We start from the raw sequence: 27,039 nt of genomic DNA on the forward strand, positions 1-27,039 counted from the left end.
GAAAATAAACATTTCGAGTTCTGATTCTAACTCAGATAGTTACGATGATCAAACATTATGGGGACAAAAAAAAACTATTTTTTAAACAGAACATTATAATAATGTTGTACAGACTGTGTTTATAAACTATTATAATACGAAAACTCTTTCAAGTATGAGGACTGCAAATAAAACTCATTTTCCCGATTTGCTTTGCGGAAGAGCTATCCTTTTGCTTACGGATATCCGCTTTTTAGTTTCTACCAAATGAGAAAAAGTTGCACGTGGAGCGCAGGAACGTTACAGATATATTTTCTGTAGAATAAAAGTGAACAAGTCCACTTTGGTCGGTGCAGTAAATTTGTTTATAACTTAAAAAGCACAAGTTATTTACCACGATGTTCCTGCAATTCTATTTGAACGAGAATGGGGAGAGAGTTTACACATTGAAGGTATGTTTAGCAAGCTACTTTTTATTTATTTAATTTAACTACTGTACTGTAACGTTAGCAGTATTCAATGTGGAATAGAATCGTGTCTGCTCTATACACATTGGCTACATTTTCAGTATTTTAATGCATTTTTCACGGAATGTGTTATTACATTGTGTGTATACCGTTATATGGTTTTATTGTAACTAGATCCTGATTTAAATAGCTAGTTAGCTAACGTTAGTGTTTTTATGTCCTGCTTAGATGGCACGTCAACTAATTACACAATTCATAATCTTCTCTAAGGATTGGTACACGTATCCAAACAACTTATTTTTCTGACCCTACAACTTGTATGTAGAAAATGGGCCTGTCCAACACTAACATCCTAGCTATGTGACAAGTTATACAAGGCTACTTGTTCATACTATCTGTTGTCCAGTGTTAATCTGCATAATTGTAATTATTTGCCTACCTCATGCCTTTTGCACACAATGTATATATAGACTCCCCTTTTTTTCTACTGTGTTATTGACTTGTTAATTGTTTACTCCATGTGTAACTCTGTGTTGTCTGTTCACACTGCTATGCCTTATCTTGGCCAGGTCGCAGTTGCAAATGAGAACTTGTTCTCAACTAGCCTACCTGGTTAAATAAAGGTGAAATAAATAAAATAAAAAGTCTTCTCACCCCTCTTTCCTCACGTTCTCCCATGGCGTGGCTCAACAGAAGGTGGATCTATTGGGCCAGCCCACCAGCTCTGCCCATCCTGCCCGCTTTTCGCCTGATGACAAGTTCTCCAGGCACCGGGTGACCCTGAAGAAACGCTTCGGCCTCCTCCTGACCCAGCAGCCTAGACCCATACTATGATTGAAGCATGGAACAACACTTTCCCAATAACTTATGGCTGATTAATGCAATATGGCTGACCCAAACTGTAGGCTTGGATATTTTTTTTCTTCACATTGTCCTTTCCAGCATGCTGTGATATGTAATCAGTACAGCTCAGCTTTGTCATGTATGTGTGAATCAGGCTTTGATTCACACATTATCAATTGATTTGAGAGGCTCGCTCCTCCATTGTTTGACAGACATGGGCCAAAGGGGTGTCGATGGCTATTGTTTGTTGACATCTGTTTAGGATGTTCGCTTGGGGCTAGCCTGAGATATCTGCTTGTGAAAGTCTCAGGCTGGCACCTATATAGGTTGTTTGATCTGCTAGAATGATTTTTTAAATTTAGTTTGTTTTATTTCTGTCTTGTTTACAGAAGACTTATAATTTTGGACATCACATTCTACATTGTGATTCTCCTGTAATGTGGTTTCAGAGCTGTCAAATTGAGGTGTACTATTGTCAATATGTTCTGAAGATGTCTTGGAGATGGAGAATAAATGAAATGTGGAAAGTACATTGAGTTCTACTAGCTACTGTTTCACTTGCTTTCCCAACTCTTTTGGTTCATCCTACCCCGCATGCGTGAGTTCGAAATTACGGAAAGCGAAAGAGGTATTGAGAGGCGGGGGCTGGCACGCGTTTCTGACTGTTGGACAAAGTGCCGACAAAAGGATGAGGCGAGTACATGCATGGAGCTACTATGGTTTCAATTCATTTTGAGGACCACTAGCAAGCCAAGCAGCTGGATACAAGAGTACTATATACGCGCTATGTATATTGTTTGAAATATTTCCGTGAAGTTGCCGCAGAATTCTGCCAATTTCTAGCGGTTGAGCAAGGTACGTGGAGTTCTGTCACACGTTAGCGGCGTGGCTAACAGCTATCTACTGTACCACTGTAAATTCAACAGACGACAGTCGTCTGATACCGACAAGTAGCTAATGTACTGAACGAGTTGAGGGGATCCTTTCATGATAAGCAAGACAAACGTAGTAGTGTGTTCGTCTAGTTTATTTCTATACCATGACTTGAAAGTTGACACAAATTACCGTACACATTATATTGTGTAATTCCAGAAAGAAAATGTTGTTTACTACAACGGAACATCTGCTTGCATACATTGATTGACATGCTAATACATTGTTGACATGCCGCATCGTTTTGTCAACAAAAACGCTATAGCTAGCTACCCATGCTAGTTGTAGTTTAAAAACACTATTTTTTTCCTAAATATATTTCAACCGCGGGATTGGAATATATTGATATGACAATTTTCCCTGACTGTTTCAAACTAGCTAGAAATTATAATTGGCTTAACGGTTAAGGGTAGTTACTAGTTAGCCAGCCAGCTAATGTTAGCATAACCGATACTAGCTAGCTCGTCGTACGATATTTCAAGCAAGTGCACGTAGGTGTAACGTTATCAGTATGTTTCATCTGGACATTTGATGAGTCTTGCTCCGCGAACACAATCTTATTTCGCTTTACATATATATGCTCCAACTAGTTGCTAAGCGTTCATTATAATTTCAACGGCTGCAGTTCAATTCAACAGTCGCATACTGGCCAGTTTTACAGATGCTGGTCCTTGTCTCTACCATTTGTATAGATTCATGGGATGGCAATCAAGGTTCAAACTAGCTATGAGACTAAAATAATTTAATGCACTATTAACTAGCTTCAGTTCATGTGTACCCCGCGAACTGACATGATTGCCCAAACAATTTGCCACCCCCTCGTCTAGCTAAAAATGTCTAGTATAAGACGAGTAGTACAACTCGAAATGTTGCGAAACTGATAAGCTACCATCCCATCTTTACATACGGGTAAGCAGTCTACAATACAGCCACAGCACTGCACAAAGCCATGAGTGCCTCCGCATGTGGCTCGGCTCTAGCTGCCGCTGGCCCAACCGGTTGGAACTGCTCTTGTATAATAATTAAATTATAAACCGCACCAAAGCAACTACTCAACTGAACTACAAGTAACTGCCAGAATAAAGGAAACAATTTAGTTAAATGAGGGAAACAAAGCAAGTGCATCCACACAGGTGTGGTTCCTGAGTTAATTAAGGAATTAACGTCACATCATGCTTAGGGTCATGTGTATATCTATGAAGACACTTTATGTTGGTGTTTCCTTTATTTTGGCAGGTACTTGTACCTCACATAATTGTGTCAGAGCAAGGAGACTGTTTATCAGTCAGTGTTCTCACCTGGTTAACTTTGCAGTTTGCTCCCCTGAGCGGTGTTTGTGAAAGCACATGGTTCTGTTCTGCTCTTTGTCAGGTCAGGTTAGGTTACTGAATGACCTACATGTCATCACTCATTAATCAAAACAAATGCCTTTTGTATACTGTCACCTACCATACATAATTGAACTCTAATAGCAGCTATCCTCCTTTGCTCTTCTCCCTTTTTTCTCTCCTTTTGTCTTGGTTCTTACCCCTTCCCTGTTCCCCCCAATCAATCCATCATTAGTCACTCATTGTCATCCATAGAGGAAATCTAAGCTCTCACTGAGGTGCATATAACCACAGAGGAAAAAAACAAACCCATGTTTACTTGGGAATACGAGAGGAGAGGCAGATTTGAGACTAGGCGTACATATTGATAGCCAGTATTATTCAGTTCATTGTCAGGTCATTTGGGCATGTACGAACTAACCATACTAATCCAGTTTCTGAACAAGCAATGAGATGCAATAATATTAATCGAAGTGAAAAGGGAACGCTACTTTGCTTCCCTCTTTTTAAAAATATAACCTGACTTGAAAGCTGAAGGGGAAGTTAAAAAAAATATTCTTAGAGACACAATTTTAAAGTGTAGGCTCTATGTTAAACCATTACACATTCATCAAATGGAAAAAAAGGCACACATATCTCATGACATTCATCCCATATGTGCCATTAAAACCAGTCCAATTCAATGGGGAAGTGCAGATTCAAGTCTAGTAGGTGTCTCTGCACAGTCACTTGAACGTTAGCTTAGCATAGGTTAGCATAGCGTGGGTTAGCCTAGTATTGGTTAGCCGAGCTAGCGTAGTTGGTGACCCTTGACCTCTAACCCTTGACCCCCATTCCTCCAAGACCCAATAATGGCGTCGGTACGGTTCACGGTGACGCCCACCAAGGCCGAGGACCTCCCGGGGCTGTCAGACACCTCGCCGGACATCAGTTCCCGGTCCAGCGGCCGCGGCCACGTACGTTTTGGCTCGCGGGAGAGTGTGAACCGCAGTGAACCGCTAAGCGAGGGGTCGGGAGGGCTCACCACAACTGGTGAAAACGAGACGCCTGACAGGACCAACACAGATCAAGGTGACACATCACTTCGTGTGTGTGTGTGTGTGTGTGTGTGTGTGCAACAAGTTGACAACTTTAGGTTATAAATGGGTTGTATTCATTAGGCACCAAACATAAAAAAAACAGACAAACAGCGATGGACTGTCTGGGCTTGTCTAATAAGCAGCCCTCATTTTTGTTTTCCATTGCAAAAAGTGTCCCATTGCATGTCCTAATGAACATTACCCTGTTTTGGACTGTTGGCCTATTTGCTCAACTGTTTGTGATGTCGCCCTCTAGTGGCAGGGTACTCTCAATCATTCTTCTGGACAGAATCAGCTTCTATGTTACAATAATAGTCTCAATGTTAATAAGCAATTACTGGCTCCAGAAATAGTCTCAGCTGGGTTATCTCATTGGTGATGCTTTGGTTATTTATATCAAGAAAGGAGAAAAGAAACACAACAAGTCAAACAGGAAATTAACTGGCACAGGCTGAACTAAAGAAGCAGACATGCACGCACACATTTGAAATGCTGGTGGTGAGAACACCTTTCTCACCTAAGTAGGTAACAGCTCGACAAGGCAGTCATGTCTTGCAATGTACATGTCTTTGTATGAACGGCAACCATTAACAACATGTGCAACAGTCTCCATTACATTTAACTCTGGGTGTAAAACACAGAAGGGATCATGGTTTGCAGGGTACCAGAGTGTTAGGTTGTGTTTTGAGAGTAGAACTTACAGCCTCGCCTTAACAGTAAGTGTGAGAATGTCCTCGTCACTGGCAGTATTCTGGTACATGGAATGGAAGACAGAAACGTCAGCACAGTCCAGAGCAGCAAGTTTCCCCAGCAGCCTCAGGCCAGTCCAGAGGTGCCGTTGCTGCATCTGTCTAAAACAGAGGAGTGTTGTCATGGGTGACAGAAGCCTCCACGACAACACAACTGCATCACAGGCAGTCACAGTCTCAGTCCGCGTCAGTGGAGGCTGCTGAGGGGAGGACGGCTCATAATAGTGGCTGGAATGGCATCAAACACGTTGAAACCGTTAATTGAGCCCGTCCTCTCCAATTAAGGTGCCACCAACCTCCTGTGGTCTGTGTGTCAGTTTGTGTCCGGTTGTACAGCTCCTTGAGGTCTGACCAGACTCCAAAGCCTGCAGCACGAGTGTCCAGTTTTCCATTGGCCTTCCTAATGAAGCTCAGGAAGTTGTCCCTTAGTGTCATTGGCCAGTGGGACCTTCCTAGTCAAGGAGGAGAAAGGCTCTGGCTAAATGTCGCGTTGAGCATGTTCGACAGGTGAGTCAGTCTGGTAGCAGTGTAAATCCACTGGACATTCGGGACACCCAGACCGTTTAGCTCAGGAAGATAATGTCATGTGTTGTGTCTGTGTTTGAGCATAGCCATTTTATTATCATTTCCCTTAGAATGTTCTGTGGGAGAGGTACAGTTGATGTCGAAAGTTTACGTACACTTAGCTTGGAGTCATTGAAACTTGTTTTTCAACCACTCCACAAATTTCTTGTTAACAAATTTAGTTTTGGCAAGTCGGGTAGGACATTTACTTTGTGCATGACACAAGTAATTTTTCCAACAATTGTTTACAGACAGATTATGTCACTTATAATTCACTGTATCATAATTCTAGTGGGTCAGAAGTTTACATACACTAAGTTGATTGTGCCTTTAAACAGCTTGGAAAATTCCAGAAAATGATGTCAAAGCTTTAGAAGCTTCTGATAAGCTAATTGACATAATTTGAGTCAATTGGAGGTGTAGCTGTGGATGTATTTCAAGGCCTACCTTCAAACTCGATGCCTCTTTGCTTGACATCATGGGAAAATCAAAAGAAATCAGACCTCAGAAAAAAAATTGTAGACCTCCACAAGTCTGGTTCATCCTTGGGAACAATTTCCAAATGCCTGAAGGTACCACGTTCATCTGTACAAACAATAGTACGCAAGTATAAACACCATGGGACCACGCAGCCGTCATACCGCTCAGGAAGGAGATGCGTTCTGTCTCCTAGAGATGAACGTACTTTGGTGCGAGAACAGAACAACCGCAAAGGACCTTGTGAAGATGCTGGAGAAAACGGGTACAAAAGTATCTATATCCACAGTAAAACAATTCCTATATCGACATAAACTGAAAGGCCGCTCACCAAGGAAGAAGCCACTGTTCCAAAACCGCCATAAAAAAAGCCAGACTACGGTTTGCAACTGCACATGGAGACAAAGATTGTACTTTTTGGAGAAATGTCCTCTGGTCTGATAAAACAAAAATAGAACTGTTTGGCCATAATGACCATCGTATTGTTTGGAGGAAAAAGGGGGAGATTTGCAAGCCAAAGAACACCATCCCAACCATGATGCACAGGGGTGGCAGCATCATGTTGTGGGGGTGCTTTGCTGCAGAAGGGACTTGTTCACTTCACAAAATAGATGGAATCATGAGGGAGGAAAATTATGTGGATATATTGAAGCAACATCTCAAGACATCAGCCAGGGAATTAAAGCTTAGTCGCAAGTGGGTCTTCCAAATGGACAATGACCCCAAGCATACTTCCAAAGTTGTGGCAAAATGGCTTAAGGACAACAAAGTCAAGGTATTGGAGTGGCCATCACAAAGCCCTGAACTCAATCCCATAGAAAATGTGTGGGCAGAACTGAAAAAGCATGTGCGAGCAAGGAGGCCTTCAAACCTGACTCTGTTACACCAGCTCTGTCAGGAGGAATGGGCCAAAATTCACCCACATTATTGTGGGAAGCTTGTGGAAGGCTACCCGAAACGTTTCACCCAAGTTAAACAATTTAAAGGCAATACTACCAAATACTAATCAAATGTATTTCTGGCCCACTGAGAATGTGATGAAAGAAATAAAAGCTGTAATAAATAATTCTCTCTACTATTATTCTAACATTTCACATTCTTAAAATAAAGTGGTGATCCTAACTGACCTATGACAGGGAGTTTGTACTAGGATTAAATGCCAGGAATTGTGAAACTGGGTTTCAATGTACTTGGCTACGGTGTATGTAAACCTCTGACTTCAACTGTACATTGAATCTTTGCAAGGGCCACCTTTTTCACAGCCGCTAGCTTCATGACCACAGTCGGATGGGAAATGTCAATCATATCAAGCCAGCACATTTAGTGTCTTTCACTTCCAGCCCAGACCATTTCTAAAAGTTGTCTGTGCAAGAAAGCATGTTTTTGATCTGAACATCATCACCATTCCCCTGTACTGGGTTCAGTGACCACACATGGGCTGGGGTACACACACTGGCATAGCCATTTCAGCCACTGGTTGATGGCTAGGATGAAGTTGACAGCAGTCTGTTTCTATGCTAACCCTGAGTGGGATTGGTTCGTTTTAGCTGCTTCCCACAGGTAACTTGGAGAAAAGAGCCTTTGTACTTATCAGATCTAATGTCCACATAAGCCAGTGTTATTTCCTCAATGCATCTCTAAAGTCCAGAAACACTGTGTAAAACCTTGTGGATTCATGCTTGAAGCCATCAATTCCAAATGCTCATTCATGCCCTGTCTGTCTATATACACTACATGACCGAAAGTATGTGGACACCCGCTTGTCAAATGTCTCATTTCCAAGGTCATGGACATTAACATGGAGTTGTGTGCTCGATTGTTATTCTTTTATACACCTGTCAGTAATGGGTGTGGCTAAAGTAGCCAAATCCACAAATTTGCAGGGGTGTCCACATACTTTTGTGTATATATGGTGTATATGCCTGTTGTTTGGGAGAGAGAATGCCTGTATCTATGAGCCATGGTAGTATGCAGGCGAAAAGCATTTCATGAACACTTTATAGACCAAGGGTGACGCTTTGGTTATTTATATCAAGAAAGGAGAAACGAAACGCAACAAATCGATTAGGAATTGACTTGCACAGGCTGATCTACCGACGCAGACACACACACACACACTGCTGAGACGATGCAGTGTACTGGCTGAGCAGCCATAACAGACAAAAGCAGTGGAGAGAGTGAGGCAGCTGTGTTATTTCAAGGAAGGTCAAGCGCGTGCAGAGATGGTTATTTTTAGTCGGTCTTGCCCACAAAGCAGTAATAGAATTTGACAGACTGGATCCATTCACATCACACATTAACTCCTGATATCACATTCTGCTCCATCAGACACACGCACATGCAGGGATACGCACGCGCACATGCACGCACACACCTCAGGTGAGCACTATCTGGAGGGAGGGAGAGAGAGAGACCCCTACACCTCAGTTGAGCACTATCTCACCTGTCATACACACATAAGGCTACCTTTGTGTATTGCTGGGGAGGATGTGCTTGCTGTGGCGGTTGTGTTTCCTGTGACGGTTGTGTTTGCCGCATAGGCTGTACAAAACATTAGGAGACCTGCTCTTTCCATGACAGACTGACCAGGTGAATCCTGGTGAAAGCCATGATCCCTTATTGATGTCACTTGTTAAATCCACTTCATTCAGTGTAGATGAAGGGGAGGAGACAGATTAAAGAAGGATTTCTAATCCTTAAGACTTTTGACACATGGATTGTGTATGTGTGCCATTCAAGGTGAACGGGCAAGACAAGAGATTTAAGTGCCTTTGAACAGGGTATGGTAGTAGGTTCCAGGCGCACTGGTTTGTGTCAAGAACTGCAACGCTGCTGGGTTTTTCATGCTCAATAGTTTCCCGTGTTTATCAAGAATGGTCCACCACCCAAAGGACATCCAGCCAACTTGGCACAACTGTGGGAAGCATTGGAGTCAACATGGGCCAGCATTCCTGTGGAACGCTTTCGACACCTTGTAGAGCAACAACTCAAAATTAGGAAAGTTTTCCTAATGTCTTGTACACTCTGGATAAGAGCGTATGCTAACTGATTAAAATGTATTTGTTTACTCAGCAAAAAAAGAAACATCAACTGCGTTTATTTGTAGCAAACTTACCGTGTAAATATTTGTGTGAACATAACAAGATTCAACAACTGAGACATAAACTGAACAAGTTCTACAGACATGTGACTAACAGAAATTGAATAATTTGTCCCTGAACAAAGGGGGGAGGTAAAAATTAAAAGTAACAGTCAGTATCTGGTGTGGTCACCAGCTGCATTAAGTACTGTAGTGCATCTCCTCCTCATGGACTGCACCAGATTTGCCAGTTCTTGCTGTGAGATGTTACCCCATTCTTCCACTAAGGCACCTGCATGTTCCCGGACATTTCTGGGGGGAATGGCCCTAGCCCACTACCTCCGATCCAACAGGTCCCAGATGTGCTCAATGGGATTGAGATCCGGGCTCTTCGCTGGCCATTGCAGAACACTGACATTCCGGTCCTACAGGAAATCCCGCACAGAACGAGCAGTATGGCTGTTGGCACTGTCATGCTGGAGGGTCATGTCAGGATGCGCCTGCAGGAATGGTACCACATAAGGGAGGATGATGTCTTCCCTGTAACGCACAGCATTGAGATTGCCTGCAATGACAACAAGCTCAGTCCGATGATGCTGTAACACACCGCCCCAGACTATGACGGACCCTCCACCTCCAAATTGATCCCGCTCCAGAGTACAGGCCTCGGTGTAGCGCTCATTCCTTCGACGATAAACACGATTCCGACCATCACCCCTGGTGAGACAAAACCGCAATTCGTCAGTGAAGAGCATATTTTTGCCAGTCCTGTCTGGTCCAGTGATGGTGGGTTTGTGCCCGCAGGAAACGATGTTGCCGTTGATGTCTGGTGAGGACCTGCCTTACAACAGGCCTACAAGCCCCCACTCCAGCCTCTTTCAGCAGCTGTCTGTCCTGTCTCCCTGTAGTGCTGTCTTAGGCATCTCACAGTACAGACATCTGCAGTCCTCATGCCTCCTTGCAGCATGCCTAAGGCACGTTCACGTAGATGAGCAGGGACCCTGGGCATCTTTCTTTTGGTGTTTTTTCAGAGTCAGTAGAAAAGCCTCTTTAGTGTCCTAAGTTTTCATAACTGTGACCTTAATTGACTACTGTCGGTAAACTGTTAGTGTCTTAACGACCGTTCCACAGGTGCATGTTCATTAATTGTTTATGGTTCAATGAACAAGCATGGGAAACAGTGTTTAAACCCTTTACAATGACGTTTTGGATTTTTACAAATTGTCTTTGAAAGACAGGTTCCTGAGAAAGGGATGTTTTTTATTTTTTGCTGAGTTTAGATGTTTGTGTATATGTGTAGCAATGAATGAGACAAGGATGTCACAAGGATCATCCCTGTGTGTGTGTTTTCAAGACGCAGTGTGTTTGTAGACATGTCTGTATTTAACTATGCATGTCTGAGACTGTCACGTGCGTGTGTGTTTTTGTGTGTCCTCCCTGGTGGTAGAGGAGAGGGAACTGAGAGTGCTGATTCAGGGCCCTGCTGACAGAGGTATAACTGTTCTCTCCTTCTTCCTCTCTCTCCCTTGTCTCCTTTCTGTCTCCCCTCTTTCTCTCTCTCTCTCCTGCTTCCTCCCTCTTTCTCTCCTTCTTCCTCTCTCTCTCACTTTCTCCCTTCTGTCTCCCCTCTCTCTCACTCACTCTCTCCTTTTCTGTCTCCTCTCTTCCTCTTCCTCTTTCTCACTCTCTCCTTTTCTGTCTCCTCTCTTCCTCCCTCTCTTTGTCTCTGTCTGTGTGTGTAGGAGATGGCAATGCCAAAATGTCCAATGTCTACATCAACAACAGTCATGGGGTGGACGATGATGACTTCTATGACCGAAACTTGGCTCTCTTTGAGGTTAGAGCATCAATCAATCAATAAATAGTGTTTGATGCACTCTGTTTTATGAGTGTCTCGTCATGTCTTCATCTCTTCCTATCTTCTCTCTCTGCTCCCCCTCCTGCAGGAGGAGATGGACACTAGGCCGAAGGTATCTTCTCTCCTCAACCGTCTGGCCAACTACACCAACCTGACCCAGGGGGCCAGGGAGCACGAGGAGGCAGAGAGCATAGGAGAGAAGAGAAAGGCCCAGAAGGTACACTCCACTCTGACCCCTTTGCTCCCGGCATGGCCTGGCATGGTACTTTGATCCCTGGCAGTAATATCTAAGCGCTGTGATTCCCATGATGCTTTTAGGTTGTACTTTTGACTCCCTTGTTACTGACGACTCCACCCTTACTGCACTGACTTACAGCACCATACAGGTACTGTAGAAGAGAATAGACCCAGGGATGTAAGATGTCTGACCTAATATAATCGCACCTAGCACGTCATGGATATGATCAGGAGTTTTTATTTTTTGGAAAATGCTTTGCTACGGTGTTCACTAATGAACAGGACCCTCATATCTAATGCCATTTGTGTCTCCCAGTCTCCGCAGATGGGTACGTTCATGGGGTTGTACCTGCCCTGTCTGCAGAACATGTTTTTGTTACGTTGTGCATTAATGATCACTATTCTCCTGTGTGTCTATCCCAGTCTCCCCAAATGGGTACGTTCATGGGGGTGTACCTGCCATGCCTGCAGAACATCTTCGGGGTGATCTTGTTCCTGCGTCTCACCTGGGTGGTGGGAACTGCCGGTGTGCTGCAAGCTCTCTGCATCGTCTTCATATGCTGCTGCTGCGTGAGGATAATACACACACACACAGAGTTTTGAATCCACAAATCACATTACTGTCGAGAAGGATTCAAACATTTCCTAGGTCATGGATATATGGACACTTATGGATACAAGACGCACCTTCCTCTGACCTTTGCTGTATTAACAATGACCGTTACAACAGGTGGGCTTAAGTTATGTTAGTAGATTACCATGTTTTGGTACAGAGCTGCAGCACACGTCTACTCCTGGCAAACACACACACACACACAGTAGAGGCAACACACACGGACAGATGCAGACACACATACACACATTTTAACATTTTGGTGATTTAGCAGACAATAATCCAGAAAGTATTTAAGATAAAGAGAACAGGAGATAATTGGAACAGGCCTGTTAAGAGCAGTGCCCTGTAGATTGTGATTAGTGAGTATCTTTATGTGTATCGATATATGCATGATACAGCTACTGCTCCTCTCTCATTCTGCAGACTTTACTGACTGCTATCTCAATGAGTGCCATCGCCACCAATGGAGTTGTACCAGGTATTCCCTCCATCCATCTCTCCCTACCTCCATCCCTCCCTCCATCCCTCTCCATCTCTCCATCCCTCCAGCTCTCCATCCCTCTCCATCTCTTCATCCCTCTCTCCATACATCCATCTCTCCCTACCTCCATCCCTCCCTCCATCCCTCTCCATCTCTTCATCCCTCTCTCCATACATCCATCTCTCCCTACCTCCATCCCTCTATCATCCCTCTCCATCTCTTCATCCCTCTCTCCATACATCCATCTCTCCCTACCTCCATCCCTCCCTCCATCCCTCTCCATCTCTTCATCCCTCTCCATCTCTTCATCCCTCTCCATCTCTTCATCCCTCCATCCCTCTCCTTCCCTCTCCATCCCTACCTCCATTCCTCTCTCCATCTCTTCATCCCTCTCCATCCATCCATCTCTCCCTACCTCCATCCATCCATGTCTTCATCCCTCTCTCCATCCATCCATCTCTCGCTCTCTTTCTCTCCATCCCTATATCCATCTCTCCATCCATCCCTCTCCCTCCTTCCCTCTGTCTTGTTGTCATCCAAGTATATGTTTAATGTTTGTTATGGTTTAAAAATGCTGGTTACTTTCTCCAGAATTCCCAGGTTTTCAGGAATTTTGGAAAAGTGATCTGAATTTTGCAACTCTGTCTCAGTGATGTCTGTATGTGTCAGACCTGGGTATTTAAAAATACTTGTAGCTTTTGGTTTAGTCTGCCTGAACTGCCGGGTGGGCGGAGTCTGGCAGTTTCCCAACTATTGTATCGCTTCCACTGCGCCAGGCAGCATAAAGATAAAATATTTCAAATGATTTCAAATGATATTTAAACCTGACCCGGGTTCAAATATCGTCAGTTCATTCTAACGTCTGATTTGCCTCTCCCCTCTGACTGTACACATTGAGACATAGTGTCCTCACCCAGAAATACCATTCACCACTAGTAAAACTATAGACATAGAATGAGTAATTATACACACATAATAAAATCATTCTAATTCTGAGTGAAACAACATTCACGCCGGAAATATCCCAAATGTCAAAGTTGTCGTTGAACAATTCTAACATTCTTGTGATATTTGAATATGAAGCAAATCAATTTCAGTTGATTTGAACTATTCCATCTGATAACATTGTAGTTAGAATCAGTAAGGGGCTCTATGTCAAGACAAAACCTTTGCTTCTATCTGCAAAGTTACATTTCCTCCATTGTTCTCCTCCCTCATCTATGGGCCTGGTCAAAAGTAGTGCACTGCATAGGGAATAGGGTGCCATTTGGGACCTATGCTTATTGGTACAATCTTAGTGTGTTGTCTCTCATTATCATAATACTGTACTATTCTACTTTCTTTCTTTCTCCTTCTCTCTGTTTTCCTCTTCCATAACACCCATAATGATACTAACACCCATTCTTCTCTTTACTTCTCTTCCCCCCACCCCTTCCCCTTCTCTCTCCCAAACTTCTCCTCCCCTACCCTCTCTCTCCCCCTCTTCTCTCCTCTCCAGCGGGTGGTTCCTACTTCATGATCAGTCGTTCTCTGGGGCCAGAGTTTGGGGGGGCGGTGGGGCTGTGCTTCTACCTGGGCACCACATTTGCCGGGGCCATGTACATCCTGGGAGCCATCGAGATCCTGCTGGTGGGTGGGAGAGCCTTCGTTGCCCGCTCCTCTTCCTCACCGTCATCCTCATTATAACCATCATTTATAACCGCCAACAAATTACTCTGACGTTCATTATGGTTATTGTCATGTTCATGTTGTCTGTATAAGTGTTCACATGACATGCACAGTTTTGTCAGTATGGACCTTCATATATATATATATGTATATATATATATATATACACACCATATGAAACTCCAGCATCAACTCACCCTCACCAATCCAATATGTTATCTTACCCTCTCTCGCTCTCCTCCTACCCCCAGATGTACATTGCCCCATGGGCGGCCATCTTTGTCTCCGGCAGCCCGGACGGTGAGGGAGCAGCCATGTTGAACAACATGAGGGTCTACGGATCAATCTTCCTCCTCCTCATGGCATTACTGGTCTTTGTCGGCGTCAAATATGTCAACAAGCTGGCGTCCGTCTTCCTGGCCTGTGTCATCATCTCCATCCTGTCCATCTACACCGGAGCGCTGGTCTCCGCCTTCAGCCCGCCCACTTTCCCGTGAGTTCCTCCATTGTGATCGTAGAGCGGTTTGATTGATAGATTCATGGTGTAATCGGAATTGATTATGGGTCACATTTTAGTCGCAAAGAAACAAGAAACTAATCTGATGTGTTTCCATTGGCATGCCTGATTTACACTTTCACCGCCGGTAACACCAGTGAGAAACCTGAGAACGTTGTAACCACTCTCATTGAGACGTACCCGTATTGACCCATTCTCAAGACTTTCACACCACTCTTACTGCCAAACACTCAAACTTGACTGATGCCCTAATTGACCATCCGTTCACTGTGATCTCTGTGATTGACTAATCCCGTGCTCTCATTTTCTCCTCCCTCCTCCTCAGGGTGTGTATGCTGGGTAACCGTACCCTGTCAGGACACATCCTTCATGATAGTCCCTGTGCCAAGACCACCCTGCCCAAAGAACCACCCCGACCTGTGGATACCAACCTCACACTCGCTGGTAAAACCGTCAATATTACCTTTCAATTTGGAAAAATGACATAGTCAATTATAAAGAGATTTTTGTATTTTTATGTTAACCCTCATGTTCTCTCTCGGTCCATTCTGTTTGACATCTCACTATGGGTCATGCCCACTTGCGGCTCATTTGCTGAAGCCTTAATCAATCACGCCTAACAGGCCAATCAAGGCTTTGAAGGTGTTAGATCTGCCTGCCATTCGACCACTGTTAGAATTCCTCATTCTCCACCTCTTTGCTCGCTTGTTCATTATCGTCCCCAATATCAACTAATCAACCAATTCTTCTAGGAAATGGCACGGTGCCGTCAACCTTTGATCTCTCCCTGCCCTCCTCTGAGGCGACCACGACCCTGTGGCTGCAGTTCTGTGAAGGCCCAGACCTCAACGCTTCCTGTGACTACTACTTTAACCTCAGCAACATCTCTGAGATACCTGGCATACCAGGCCTGTCCAGTGGAGTTATCACAGGTACATTCTCTGTCTCTCACACTCTCTCTCTCTCTCTCTCGCTCTCTTTCTCTCTAATAATTAGTATTCTCTCCATAGAGAACATATGGAGTGTTTACCTCAGTAAAGGGGACGTCCTGGAGAAAGGGTCACTCCCCTCGCCCAGACCCGTCCACCCACCCACCAATCGGCTGCCCTATGTCTTCGCTGACATCACCACCTCCTTCACGCTATTGGTGGGAATCTTCTTCCCCTCAGTCACAGGTATATTTCCTCCTCTTTTCGTCTCTCCTGATCCCAGTACCTCCCGATCCCCTTGGACCTCTTGATGTTGGTAGATCTGAATCGGTAGAAGCAGTGCAGTGGTGGAGCTCCCACCATGGTGCTTACAGCTCTGCGGAAACAGAGACGAGTTGTAGGGAGAGATTTGGGACAGGCTGATCCAGCTGTAAAATAATTTGCCATACATTCATACACCAACTCTGTCTCGCTCGCTCGCTCTTTCTTTCTTTCTCTCTCTCCCTCCTCACAATTCCTCCCCCTTCTCCACCCTCCAGGTATAATGGCTGGATCTAACCGGTCTGGGGACCTGAAAGACGCTCAGCGCTCCATCCCCATAGGAACCATTATGGCCATCCTCACTACCTCCCTCGTCTGTATCCTTCACTGTGGACAATAAAGCTTTTGGATTTTTAATTGAGAATCTCTTCCATATTAACTCTGTTTGCGTCCGAATTGACACCCTAATCCCTACATAGTGCACTACATTTGACTAGGGCTCTTGTCAAAAGTAGTGCAGTGTGTAGGGTTTAGGGGGCAATTTCAGACACCCAAGGACAACAAAGCTGTTGTATTTTTAATTGAAAATGTCACATGTAAACTCGGTCCTAGTCATAGAATTAGAATCATTCTAGTTACACACACCTGCATGGTGCTTAGTGTGTGGTAATGGGTTGATATTGGGACAGACTTGTGTTGTGGTTCAGGTGTGATGTGACTGGGTTATTTACCTGAGTGTCCTGGCCAGACCTGAGCAGTGTGGTGCTGTTTGGAGCCTGCATCGAAGGAGTGGTGCTCAGAGACAAGTTTGTATATTGTTGTCTCTCTCTGTGTGTGTGTGTGTGTGTGTGTGTGTGTTTCAGGGTGGAGTTTAAATTGAGTCAATTTAGGAAGTAAATTGAAATTGGTGTGTCTTGGCCTTCTTAGGACACATTCTGTGGTCACACTAACTGACCTGTCTGTCTGTAGGTTTGGAGACTTAGTGAAGTCACACTAACTGATCTGTCTGTCTATCTGAAGGTTTTGAGACTCATTGAAGTCACACTAACTGACCTGTCTGTTGTTCGGAAGGTTTGGAGACTCTGTAAAGGGAAACCTGGTAGTGGGCACCTTGTCTTGGCCCTCCCCCTGGGTCATTGTGATTGGCTCCTTCTTTTCGACGTGCGGCGCTGGCCTCCAGTCACTGACTGGCGCTCCCCGCCTCCTCCAGGCCATCGCCAAGGACAACATCATCCCCTTCCTCAGGGTGAGATAGATAAACAAGTGTTGTAGTGTATATATAGCTCTTCTTTCTCTCTCATTCTCTCATTCCTCTCTCACTCCTCTCTCTCGCTCTGTTCTGTTCTCTCTGTCCAGGTGTTTGGTCATGGCAAGGCTAATGGAGAGCCTACCTGGGCTCTGCTCCTGACAGCTCTGATAGCTGAGCTGGGAATCCTCATTGCTTCTCTGGACCTGGTTGCACCCATCCTTTCCATGTGAGTGTGTGTTTCTTGGAGAGAGAAAGTGTGTGTGTGTGTGAGTGATTGTTTGTTTGTCTGAGTGTATGGATGCTGATTCAGTGCAGCCTGAGTCCCACATCTCCCTCTCTCTGTAGGTTCTTCTTGATGTGCTATCTGTTTGTGAACCTGGCCTGTGCTCTGCAGACGCTGCTGAGAACTCCCAACTGGAGACCACGCTTCTCCTACTACCACTGGTACACACACACACACACAGTCTTGCACAGCTAACCTTGTGTGGACATACATTTCAGTCCCATTCAAAATCCAATTTTCCTTAACCTGTACCTTAACCTATCCCTAGCTCTTAAGCCTAACACTAATTCTAAACTTAACCCTAAACACCCTAGATAGCATTTGACCTCGTGGGGACCTCGTCACATTTTTGTTTGTTTACTCTTCTTGTGGAGACTTCTGGTCCCTTTTTTAGTCACAAATGATGTGGTCTGTAACAAGTGTTTTCACATCAACGTTTGATGCAAGGAACCACTTTACAAAATAAAATGTGTTACTTTTTGCCATAGACAATCGGATAGAAATGTAGGCTACACTCTGTCCATTGGCTTCTCTGCATATTCTAGCCTGTCTCAAAATCCAACCCTGGCCCTTTAAGACTCTCCTGCCGGATGGTTGACCACCCTTGGTAGCCTATAAAATATTACAGTTGATCCCATTCTGATCAGAGTCATTTTTGATTTTGTGATTTATTGTACTATATTATTTTTTACTTGTCCATTCTTCTTGTCCGACAATAAAAACAAAAAAAAAACTTGTCATAATGTTATTTTTACTTGTCCCGGACAAGAGGGCAAGCATTAATGTTGAGCCCTGTGTGATGATGGATTATTTTATATCTCTCTCCCTCTCTCTCTAGGACCTTGTCATTTCTGGGTATGATCATCTGCTTGGCGCTGATGTTCATATCGTCATGGTACTATGCTATTGTTGCTATAGTGATTGCTGGCATGATCTACAAATACATCGAGTACCACGGGTAGGTTTCCATGGGGACCTACTGGAACAAACCAGTTGTGTGTGTTTCAGATTTTGTGGTGTGTGTGTGTGGGCTTGTGTGAATGGAGGTCACAGAAATCCAATTATATATTTTGTGGAGGTGTTACATTCATAATTCAAAAGGAAGATGAATATATTTATACAAAGTGTGTGTGTGCATGAATCTCTGAGTTGTCTTCATGTGTGTGTAGGAATCTCTAAGTTGTCTTCATGTGTGTGTTCCAGGGCAGAGAAGGAGTGGGGAGATGGTATTCGGGGTCTGTCCCTCAGCGCTGCTCGCTACGCCCTCTTGAGGTTGGAAGAGGGACCACCACACACCAAGAACTGGAGGTAAAGTATAGCAGTATACCGTTAAGTGACTCATGCACAACCACCCATGTATACACCCAATCTCACACCTTTACAATCTCTCTCTCTCCCCTCCAGACCCCAGCTCTTAGTTCTATTGAAGTTAGATGAGGATGCCTATGTCAAGTCTCCCCGCCTGCTAACCTTTGCATCTCAGCTGAAGGCAGGTAAAGGTCTGACCATTGTAGGGACCGTCATCACTGGAAACTATCTCCACAGCTACGGAGAGGCACTGGCTGCAGAACAGGTTGGTCTCTCTTTTCTCTCTGTCTACTACTCTTGGTGCATTTCTCTAGAAATGTTTTAAAAAAAATACCTCTTCTGATTTTCGCCCCTCTTCCTCTCCCTTCTTTCAGGCGTCTAATTTTGTCTTTCTCCTTCAGACTCACATGATGGATCTGTAGGTGTATTGTGTTATAACATCTCTCTCTCTCTCTCTCCATTCCCTCTCACTATCCCTCCTCTCTCTCCCTATTTCCCATCTCTCTCTCGCTCTTTATTCACCCCCCCCCCCCCCTCCTGTAGACTCTGAAGCACCAGATGGACAAGGAGAAGGTGAAAGGGTTCTGTCAGTGTATTGTGGCTAACAAGGCCAGGGAAGGCATCAGCCACATGATCCAGTCCAGTGGGTTAGGAGGGATGAGGCACAACACTGTAGTTATGGGCTGGCCCCTGGCCTGGAGGCAGAGTGAGGATCCACAGTCCTGGAAGACCTTTATCAGTGAGTACAGGACAGGAGAGGAGAGGTGTGCATGTGCGCTTTCTCATCAGGCTTCAAGGCAAAAGCCATGAGCGAAAGAGAGAGGGGGGGGGGTAGCAAGAGGGAATCATTGAATGGTAACATTACTGCCATCTGTTTGTCAAACATTGTAACTGGCCCTTTGAATTTGACTACCTGCCATCTAACTTTGAGACGTTGTGGTTTGAATAAACAGCACCCCCTCTCTCTGTGTGTTTCCTCCAGACACGGTGCGTGTGACGACAGCGGCCCACCTGGCCCTACTTGTGCCCAAGAACATCTCTCTGTTCCCCGGCAACAGTGAGCCGTGCGCGGAGGGATACATTGACGTGTGGTGGATCGTCCACGACGGGGGCATGCTCATGCTACTGCCCTTCCTGCTGAGGCAACACAAGGTCAGAGAAATATTTAATCATATCATGTCATCATCTTCTCGAAGAGAGAAAGGTTGTGTACACATGTAACTGACGACGTTGTCGTGTTTCCGTCCCCAGGTGTGGCGTAAGTGTGCGATGCGTATCTTCACGGTGGCTCAGATGGAGGATAACTCTATTCAGATGAAGAAGGACCTGGCTACGTTCCTCTACCACCTCCGCATAGAGGCTGATGTTGAAGTGGTGGAGATGGTAGGTTTCTGCATAGACCCAATAATAACTTGAGGCCCACGCACTTTACTCAAACGTTCATGTAAAAATGGCGTAGTGTACTGATGATCAAGAAATATCTTTTGATTTCAATATTGACCGCTAGCTAATAGCTATGTGTTAGGCTTTGTTCATTTGACCCATGAGAAACTGTCGTTCTCTCCTCCCTTCTCCTTTCTCCCCCTGCTCTCTCCCCTCTCCTCTGTACCCCCCTATTCTCTCTCCACCACCTCCCCCCCCCCCTCTCTCTCCACCTCACTCCCCCCTCACTATCTCCTCTCCTAGCATAACAGTGACATCTCAGCCTACACCTATGAGAGGACTCTGATGATGGAGCAGAGGTCTCAGATGCTCAGACAGATGAGGCTGTCCAAGTCTGACCGGGAGAAAGAGGTGCGGAGGCCTCAACAAGTGTGTTTGTTTCATAGTTCTGTTTCCATACGTGCGTGTGTGTGCGAAAATGAGAGAGAGAAAAAGTGTGTGTGTGCGTTCATCTTCACCTCATCTGCCTATTGTTGTTTTCCTTAGCGAGTTCGCTGGAGTATAGATGAAGTAAGTTTGCTGTCTGCTCAGTTAGTAATTGACTCCGAACTGTCTCGTAGACTACGTAGTCAACTTCAGACGTAATGCCCTACTCTATCCTGCAGCCTACATATTGCTAATGTCGCTAGACGTAAGCTGTCCTGTGTTGGAGAGTGTGTATCAGGGTCGTATTCATTAGGCACCGAACGGGAGAAAGCGGACTGAAACAGGGAGGGGATGACCTAAACTTGTCTTATAAGAAACACCCGTTTTTGTTTTCCGTTACAAAATGTTTTGCTACGGTGTGCCCTAATGAATATGACCATATAATAGGGCTGGGCGATATGTCCAAAAAATCATATCTACAATTTGTTCAAACTTCTGGCTGATTCACAATATATACCTCGATATTTTTTACAGTTTCTCTAAATAGCCTTTGTGTCACAATTAAAGTTCAGTACACATAATTTCAGACAGTCAGGAATAATCTAATGAATTTTGGGTTTGTAAAATTATACCTAGGCTAAATATAAGCCTTCCACAACCATAAGACCCATTCATAATTGAATTATTTTATCAAAATAGTTTAACCTGCTTTTTTACAATACTTACTGATCTGGCTTTTAAATCTGTATATGAAAATGCCAATTTTCTTACAAATGTAACCATGCACAATGCACGTCCACTAACGGTATCAAGCATTCTAGAAAATGAACACCGGTCTCATCTCTCAAGCACAAAACCACTTGCTAGTGAGTAACCAGCTGATCTTAATATTTAAAGTCTCGTCAACTTGGATCTACTTGCTTGCTAACAAGGTAGAACAGTCTAACTGTTATGAATGCACCTTTCAGTCTGTCTCCAACTGTTTGAACAACAGCCTGTTCACTTTTAGATATTTCAGTCAAGTAGCCTACCTGGATAAGATGCTTATTTTTCAAGTTCCTTATATACATACATGTGTTTTTTTTATGGTCATTGCACATTTCTAAAACCCAGACTAGACAGCTAGCACAACAGTCTGTGGACATTCTAAAACCCAGACTAGACAGCTAGCACATAACAGTCTGTGGACATTCTAAAACCCAGACTAGACAGCTAGCACATAACAGTCTGTGGACATTTCTAAAACCCAGGCTAGACAGCTAGCACATAACAGTCTGTGGACAATTCTAAAACCCAGACTAGACAGCTAGCACATAACAGTCTGTGGACATTTCTAAAACCCAGACTAGACAGCTAGCACATAACAGTCTGTGGACATTTCTAAAACCCAGACTAGACAGCTAGCACAGTTCAGTCTGTGGACATTTCTAAAAACCCAGGCTAGACAGCTAGCACAGTTCAGTCTGTGGTTAAAATCCTGCTAGCGGTATGTGGTACTGCAATGCTGCACACGACAACCTGACCATTCATTTTCCACAATCATGTTCATTGATACTCTCGTCTTAGTAGGGTCTGCTCGGTTCTACATTTTGGGAGTTGAGACATAAAAAGGGTATCGTTGGAAATTTCAAGTCTATTACAGTAAAATAATGTCTAAGTGTTTAGGTGTCCATGTGACTGGTTATGTTGAACCAAGTTTAAACTGCTTGTTGTCAGAGAGGAAGAAGTCATCTTTTTGATTGTTTTGTTGTGGGAAGTATGCAAGTGAGAAGGTGCACAGAAGGAGGGGCTTGGTGTCTGTGAGTGGGAAGATTCACAGAAGGAGGAGGGGCTTGGTGTCTGCAAGTGGGAAGGCGCACAGAAGGAGGGGCTTGGTGTCTGCAAGTGGGAAGGCGCACAGAAGGAGGAGGGGCTTGGTGTCTGCAAATGGGAAGGCACACAGCACAGAAGGAGGAGAGGCTTGGTGTCTATACAAGTGGGAAGGCACACAGCACAGAAGGAGGAGGGGCTTGGTGTCTGCAAGTGGGAAGGCACACAGCATAGAAGGAGGGGCTTGGTGTCTGTGAGTGGGAAGGCACACGTCACAAAAGGAGGGGGGGCTTGGTGTCTGTGCGAGTGGGAAGGCACACATCACAGAAGGAGGAGGGGCTTGGTGTCTGCGAGTGGGAAGGCACACAGCATAGAAGGAGGGGCTTGGTGTCTGTGTGAGTGGGAAGGCACACAGCACAGAAGGAGGGGGGGCTTGGTGTCTGTGCGAGTGGGAAGGCACACAGCACAGAAGGAGGGGGGGGCTTGGTGTCTGTGTGTGGGAAGGCACACATCACAGAAGGAGGAGGGGCTTGGTGTCTGTGTGAGTGGGAAGGCACACAGCACAGAAGGAGGGGGGGCTTGGTGTCTGTGCGAGTGGGAAGGCACACAGCACAGAAGGAGGGGGGGGCTTGGTGTCTGTGTGTGGGAAGGCACACAGCACAGAAGGAGGATGGGCTTGGTGTCTGTGTGAGTGGGAAGGCACACAGCACAAAAGGAGCGAAGGAGACGAGACCAAAAAGACAGAATGCTCAAACATCACAAAATAACCTTGATGAAGGCATTTGGAACATCACGTTAAAACAAAAATTCTAATCAATTGGATATATCGCCCAGCCCTACCCTGTACTCAGTGACTAAGTGTCTTTTGTAGGTGTATCTCTCTCAGAGGGAGGGAGGGGGGGGGGGGGGGGGGGGGGAGGAGAGGGAGGATTTCTAAACGTGTGTTACACATTCTCTCCCCCAGGCACAGTTGGTAAAGGATCGTAACTCCATGCTTCGGCTAACCAGCATTGGTTCTGACGACGATGAAGACACCGACGGGGGTGGAGGCCCCACAGGAAATGCCGAAAAGGGAGGAGGAGCAGCCGGAGGAAGGGAAAGGGATGGAGGGATGTCAGCCTCGGAGAACAGACGAGTCCACATGACCTGGACTAAGGAGAAAGCCCTGCAGTACAGAGCTACACACTCCGGCTGTAGTACGCCAGAGGGCTTCAGAGATATGCTCAGTATCAGGCCGTAAGTCACACACACACACACACACACACATGCACGCATGGACACACAACACACATGCACGCATGGAGACACACGCACGCATGGACACACACATGCATGGACACACACACACACTTGAATGGAGACACATACAAACGGATGACTGTTGATGGTTGTTGTTATTAATGATGTCTCTCTCCCAGGGACCACTCCAACGTGCGGCGGATGCACACGGCCGTCAAGCTCAACGAGGTCATCGTCAACAAATCCCATGATGCTCGGCTGGTCCTGCTCAACATGCCGGGACCACCACGGAACCCAGCCGGAGACGAAAACTGTATCCTTCACTTTCTACTTACTGTTGACTGTGCTTCTCTTCCTGTGTACCAGGATTGGACTCAATTCCACTTCAATCGATTTATTTTTCACCTCCTTAATTGAGTGAATTGAAAATGAACCAATAGCTGTGTGTTCTGTCATAGCTATAGTAGACACAGTTGTAGTAGTTACAGTATTTACGCTTTTTATTGTTATTGAGAAAACGTTTCCAGACCAGTCCTTAACCGATGGTCAGATATGGAATTTCTGGAAGTTCTAACTGAGGGATTGGAACGCGTCCTATTGGTCAGGGGTGGAGGAAGTGAAGTCATCACCATCTACTCCTGATTTGCTCACACAAACCAGCTATGTCAGAGCAGCCAATCACGTGGAAGAGAATGCTAAAGGAGGTGGGGCTAAGGAGCCCTGGGGGTGTGGCCCCTCTGTCAGACAGCGCAAAGATGGACTGTCATTGGCTGCAGCTTGGATAAACCCCTCCCATCTCTCCGCTGTCAGTCATTATTCCTAGGCTTCCCCATTCCACTAAAGACAAGCTACAAAAAGCCAACACGATTCCTCAAGTGAACATTGAGCGAAAGTTCTCATAATGTGTGTCTGTGTGTGTCTAATTGTATGAGAGATATTCATCTCAACATATAATACAAAAAGGACCAGCCCACGTGACTAGACCAGGACAACTCCTGGTCCTGGTTATAGCTGATAACTAGGGCCCTGAGTATTCCCCCTGATCAGGTCACATGGTCAGGAAAAACTCCTGGCCTCCCACATAATGCACAATAATATACAGCAGTTGGATCAGGGACCAGTGTTTATGTCCCAAATGGCACCATGTTCCCCATAGTGCACTACTTTTGCACTAAATGGGGAATAGGGTGTGATTTTGGACTTACAATGTGTAGTATGAGCATGTATGGACCAATGGATGATAGTCATAATCTAGTAGACAGACAGACCATATAGAATCTAGAACATCGATATAAAATTGAGATCATTCTAGAACATCTATATAGAATCTAGAAAATCAATATAGAATCTCGAACATTGTAGAACATCTAGATAGAATCTAGCACATCCTAGAATATCTACTTAGAATCTAGAATATTGATATAGAATCTAGAACACCCTGAAACAGTGAGTGTTCCACTGAGTGACTCAGGGTTTAGTTATAGAAAACGACAACAGGCGCACTCTTCCAAAATCCACGTCTAGCATGCTAGAGTGAAGCCGTGCATTCTACGTAGTATGGATTATTGGAACGCAGACCTGATGATGAGTGGATTGTGTGGTACGAGTGTGAGAAAATGTGTATGTTATGTATGTACAGTATGTATGTACATTGTGTAGGCTAGAGCTAGACAGAGAATGGACTTAGGTTCATATACTATTTGAAATAATTTGAAATACTTGAGCTATGCTTGATGGAACCAAAAGAAGAGTGCCAAAACATGCAAACCCAACGTTTGGTATTGGTGTCTCCAACCAGGCAAAGCAGACAGACGCTCAAGAAGAAACATTTGAAATAGTACCCAGGTTTTGTGATACGTTATAATAGCCTGCTGGTCTCTGATCTGTATTTGGGTCATTATCATTAAAACGGTTTTAAAATGTCTGTACCAAATTGAGTTACAAAACCATGATACATCTTAAAAAATCAACTATCATTCTGAGGAATAAGATGTCTAGTTTTGGGGAAAGTGTCTTATTTGAAATAAATTTCACGTTTTCATCCAAATTCTCATTACCGAAATGCGTCTGGATTAAATTCTCTGGTCTATTAAAAAATAATCTTTACAAAAATGTAACCTATTTGAATAAAACACCAAATATGTTGCTTTAGTTTGTCCATAAATCATACAAATGGTATTCTAGTTGGAGTTTACATTAAAGTATAATATTTATTAAGTACAAACAGTGTCTGTGGACGTCTCATTACTTATTCAAGTTCCTGTAAAACATTTTTAATAAAGTTTTATTCACCCATGATGCATCATCTAGAGGAGTAATCCTTATATGAGCACAAGTTGTTAATTTATTAGCTTGAATGCCTTCAGAATAAGGTTCTTATTCTCAAACACCCACTTTACCCCACTTGGCCTTCTCATTACTGAAATGGCTAAAGAGCTCAAATAGGGGGGAAAACTAAGATTTTATAGTAATTGTATAATTTTATTTTCAGTGTTCTGTTTAACTCGGGTGTTTTCATTAGGGAAGACATTTTTAAACAATCTAAATATTGATTTGTTTATGACTTTTTTTTACTTTTAAAACTGTTATGGTAATGAGAATTTTGTGAAACTGTTGTTAAAATGCATAATATCTGATCAAAAAACATAATTATGAAATAGATAAGTACATATCCTAATCTCAGTGATTCAAGAGGATATTATGTGAAAAATTACACAATTTTTTGGGACAGTTTTGTGAGAATTACCCATTTGCTATAGCCGACTCCTCTAACAATACAGCCATAGGAGTTGGTTAAAGCATAGACTGATCTGGGACCAGGCTGTCCTTGAATAGAGAGAGGTGTGAGTAAGACATGTAGTTCAGGACTAGGAATGCAAAAAGGTACATGTGTTGACAGCAATGGCTCCTAGTTTAGGTGTAAACATCCCCTAGATGTGTTTTCTCAAGGCGGGGTGCCAAATCAAGGCCTACCAAGTCAATATCAAGGGGGTGGTTCACTTTAAACACAACAGTAGTCAATTGAAGCCAAATTATTTCAGGCCTGCCCAGCCTGGTAGGGGAAAACTTGAGTGAGAGAGGTGTGGAAGGTTTTAAGGATGTTAGGAATGGGTTGAAGTATTGTGAATGAGTAACAGTGTTGTAGGTAGCCATATTAGGGGGGGGGGGGGGGGTGTTATTGTTGCACACTGGACCACTGTTGTAAAGAGACCATTACCCTGCATGCTGTTTAACATTTTTTTTACGTTGCACTGTCAGTGAAAGGGAGGGATTGGAA

General features: G+C 44.4%; 2 protein-coding genes across 4 annotated transcripts in view; both read left to right on the forward strand.

Annotated features, from left to right (window-relative positions):
- nola3 (H/ACA ribonucleoprotein complex subunit 3) overlaps positions 1-1,818 on the forward strand; it is a gene marked incomplete at its 5' end in the record, with an annotated part of 28,048 nt that extends 26,230 nt beyond the window's left edge. The window contains 2 exon segments of the mRNA NM_001160680.1: positions 336-431; positions 1,140-1,818. Coding sequence (NP_001154152.1) covers positions 378-431; positions 1,140-1,280 — 195 coding nt within the window. The 3' untranslated portion in view covers positions 1,281-1,818.
- A 105-nt stretch (positions 1,819-1,923) lies between these two features.
- Positions 1,924-26,872, forward strand: LOC110531493 (solute carrier family 12 member 6). Of its 3 annotated transcripts, XM_021614697.2 has the most exons (27): positions 1,924-2,144; positions 3,786-3,828; positions 4,394-4,621; positions 11,241-11,335; positions 11,445-11,573; positions 12,017-12,163; positions 12,633-12,687; positions 14,189-14,319; positions 14,610-14,851; positions 15,201-15,319; positions 15,628-15,807; positions 15,886-16,050; positions 16,344-16,442; positions 16,814-16,871; positions 17,137-17,311; positions 17,422-17,540; positions 17,660-17,758; positions 18,436-18,555; positions 18,801-18,905; positions 19,002-19,170; positions 19,449-19,644; positions 19,888-20,057; positions 20,157-20,288; positions 20,592-20,717; positions 23,488-23,759; positions 23,942-24,075; positions 24,313-26,872. In XM_021614697.2, exons 3-27 carry the CDS (start codon positions 4,402-4,404, stop codon positions 24,402-24,404), a joined length of 3,549 nt encoding a protein of 1,182 aa, XP_021470372.2. In that variant the 5' UTR covers positions 1,924-2,144; positions 3,786-3,828; positions 4,394-4,401; the 3' UTR covers positions 24,405-26,872. The 3 variants fall into 3 exon arrangements, with proteins under 3 accessions (XP_021470372.2, XP_021470373.2, XP_021470374.2); XM_021614698.2 differs by lacking the exon at positions 3,786-3,828 and having other exon boundaries at positions 1,935-2,144; XM_021614699.2 differs by having other exon boundaries at positions 1,936-2,144; positions 3,786-4,621; positions 20,592-20,699.
- Positions 26,873-27,039: the final 167 nt, after the last annotated feature.

This window comes from Oncorhynchus mykiss, chromosome 9, assembly GCF_013265735.2.
Source record: "Oncorhynchus mykiss isolate Arlee chromosome 9, USDA_OmykA_1.1, whole genome shotgun sequence".
Taxonomy (NCBI): domain Eukaryota; kingdom Metazoa; phylum Chordata; class Actinopteri; order Salmoniformes; family Salmonidae; genus Oncorhynchus; species Oncorhynchus mykiss.

Bases quoted from the DNA above. Each gene is read 5' to 3' on its own strand.
- LOC110531493 (XM_021614697.2), top strand. From the start codon at position 4,402: ATGGCGTCGGTACGGTTCACGGTGACGCCCACCAAGGCCGAGGACCTC. The intron at 20,058-20,156 runs GTCAGAGAAATA...TTCCGTCCCCAG, and splicing joins TCCTGCTGAGGCAACACAAG to GTGTGGCGTAAGTGTGCGAT. The intron at 24,076-24,312 runs GTATCCTTCACT...ACCGATGGTCAG, and splicing joins CCCAGCCGGAGACGAAAACT to ATATGGAATTTCTGGAAGTT.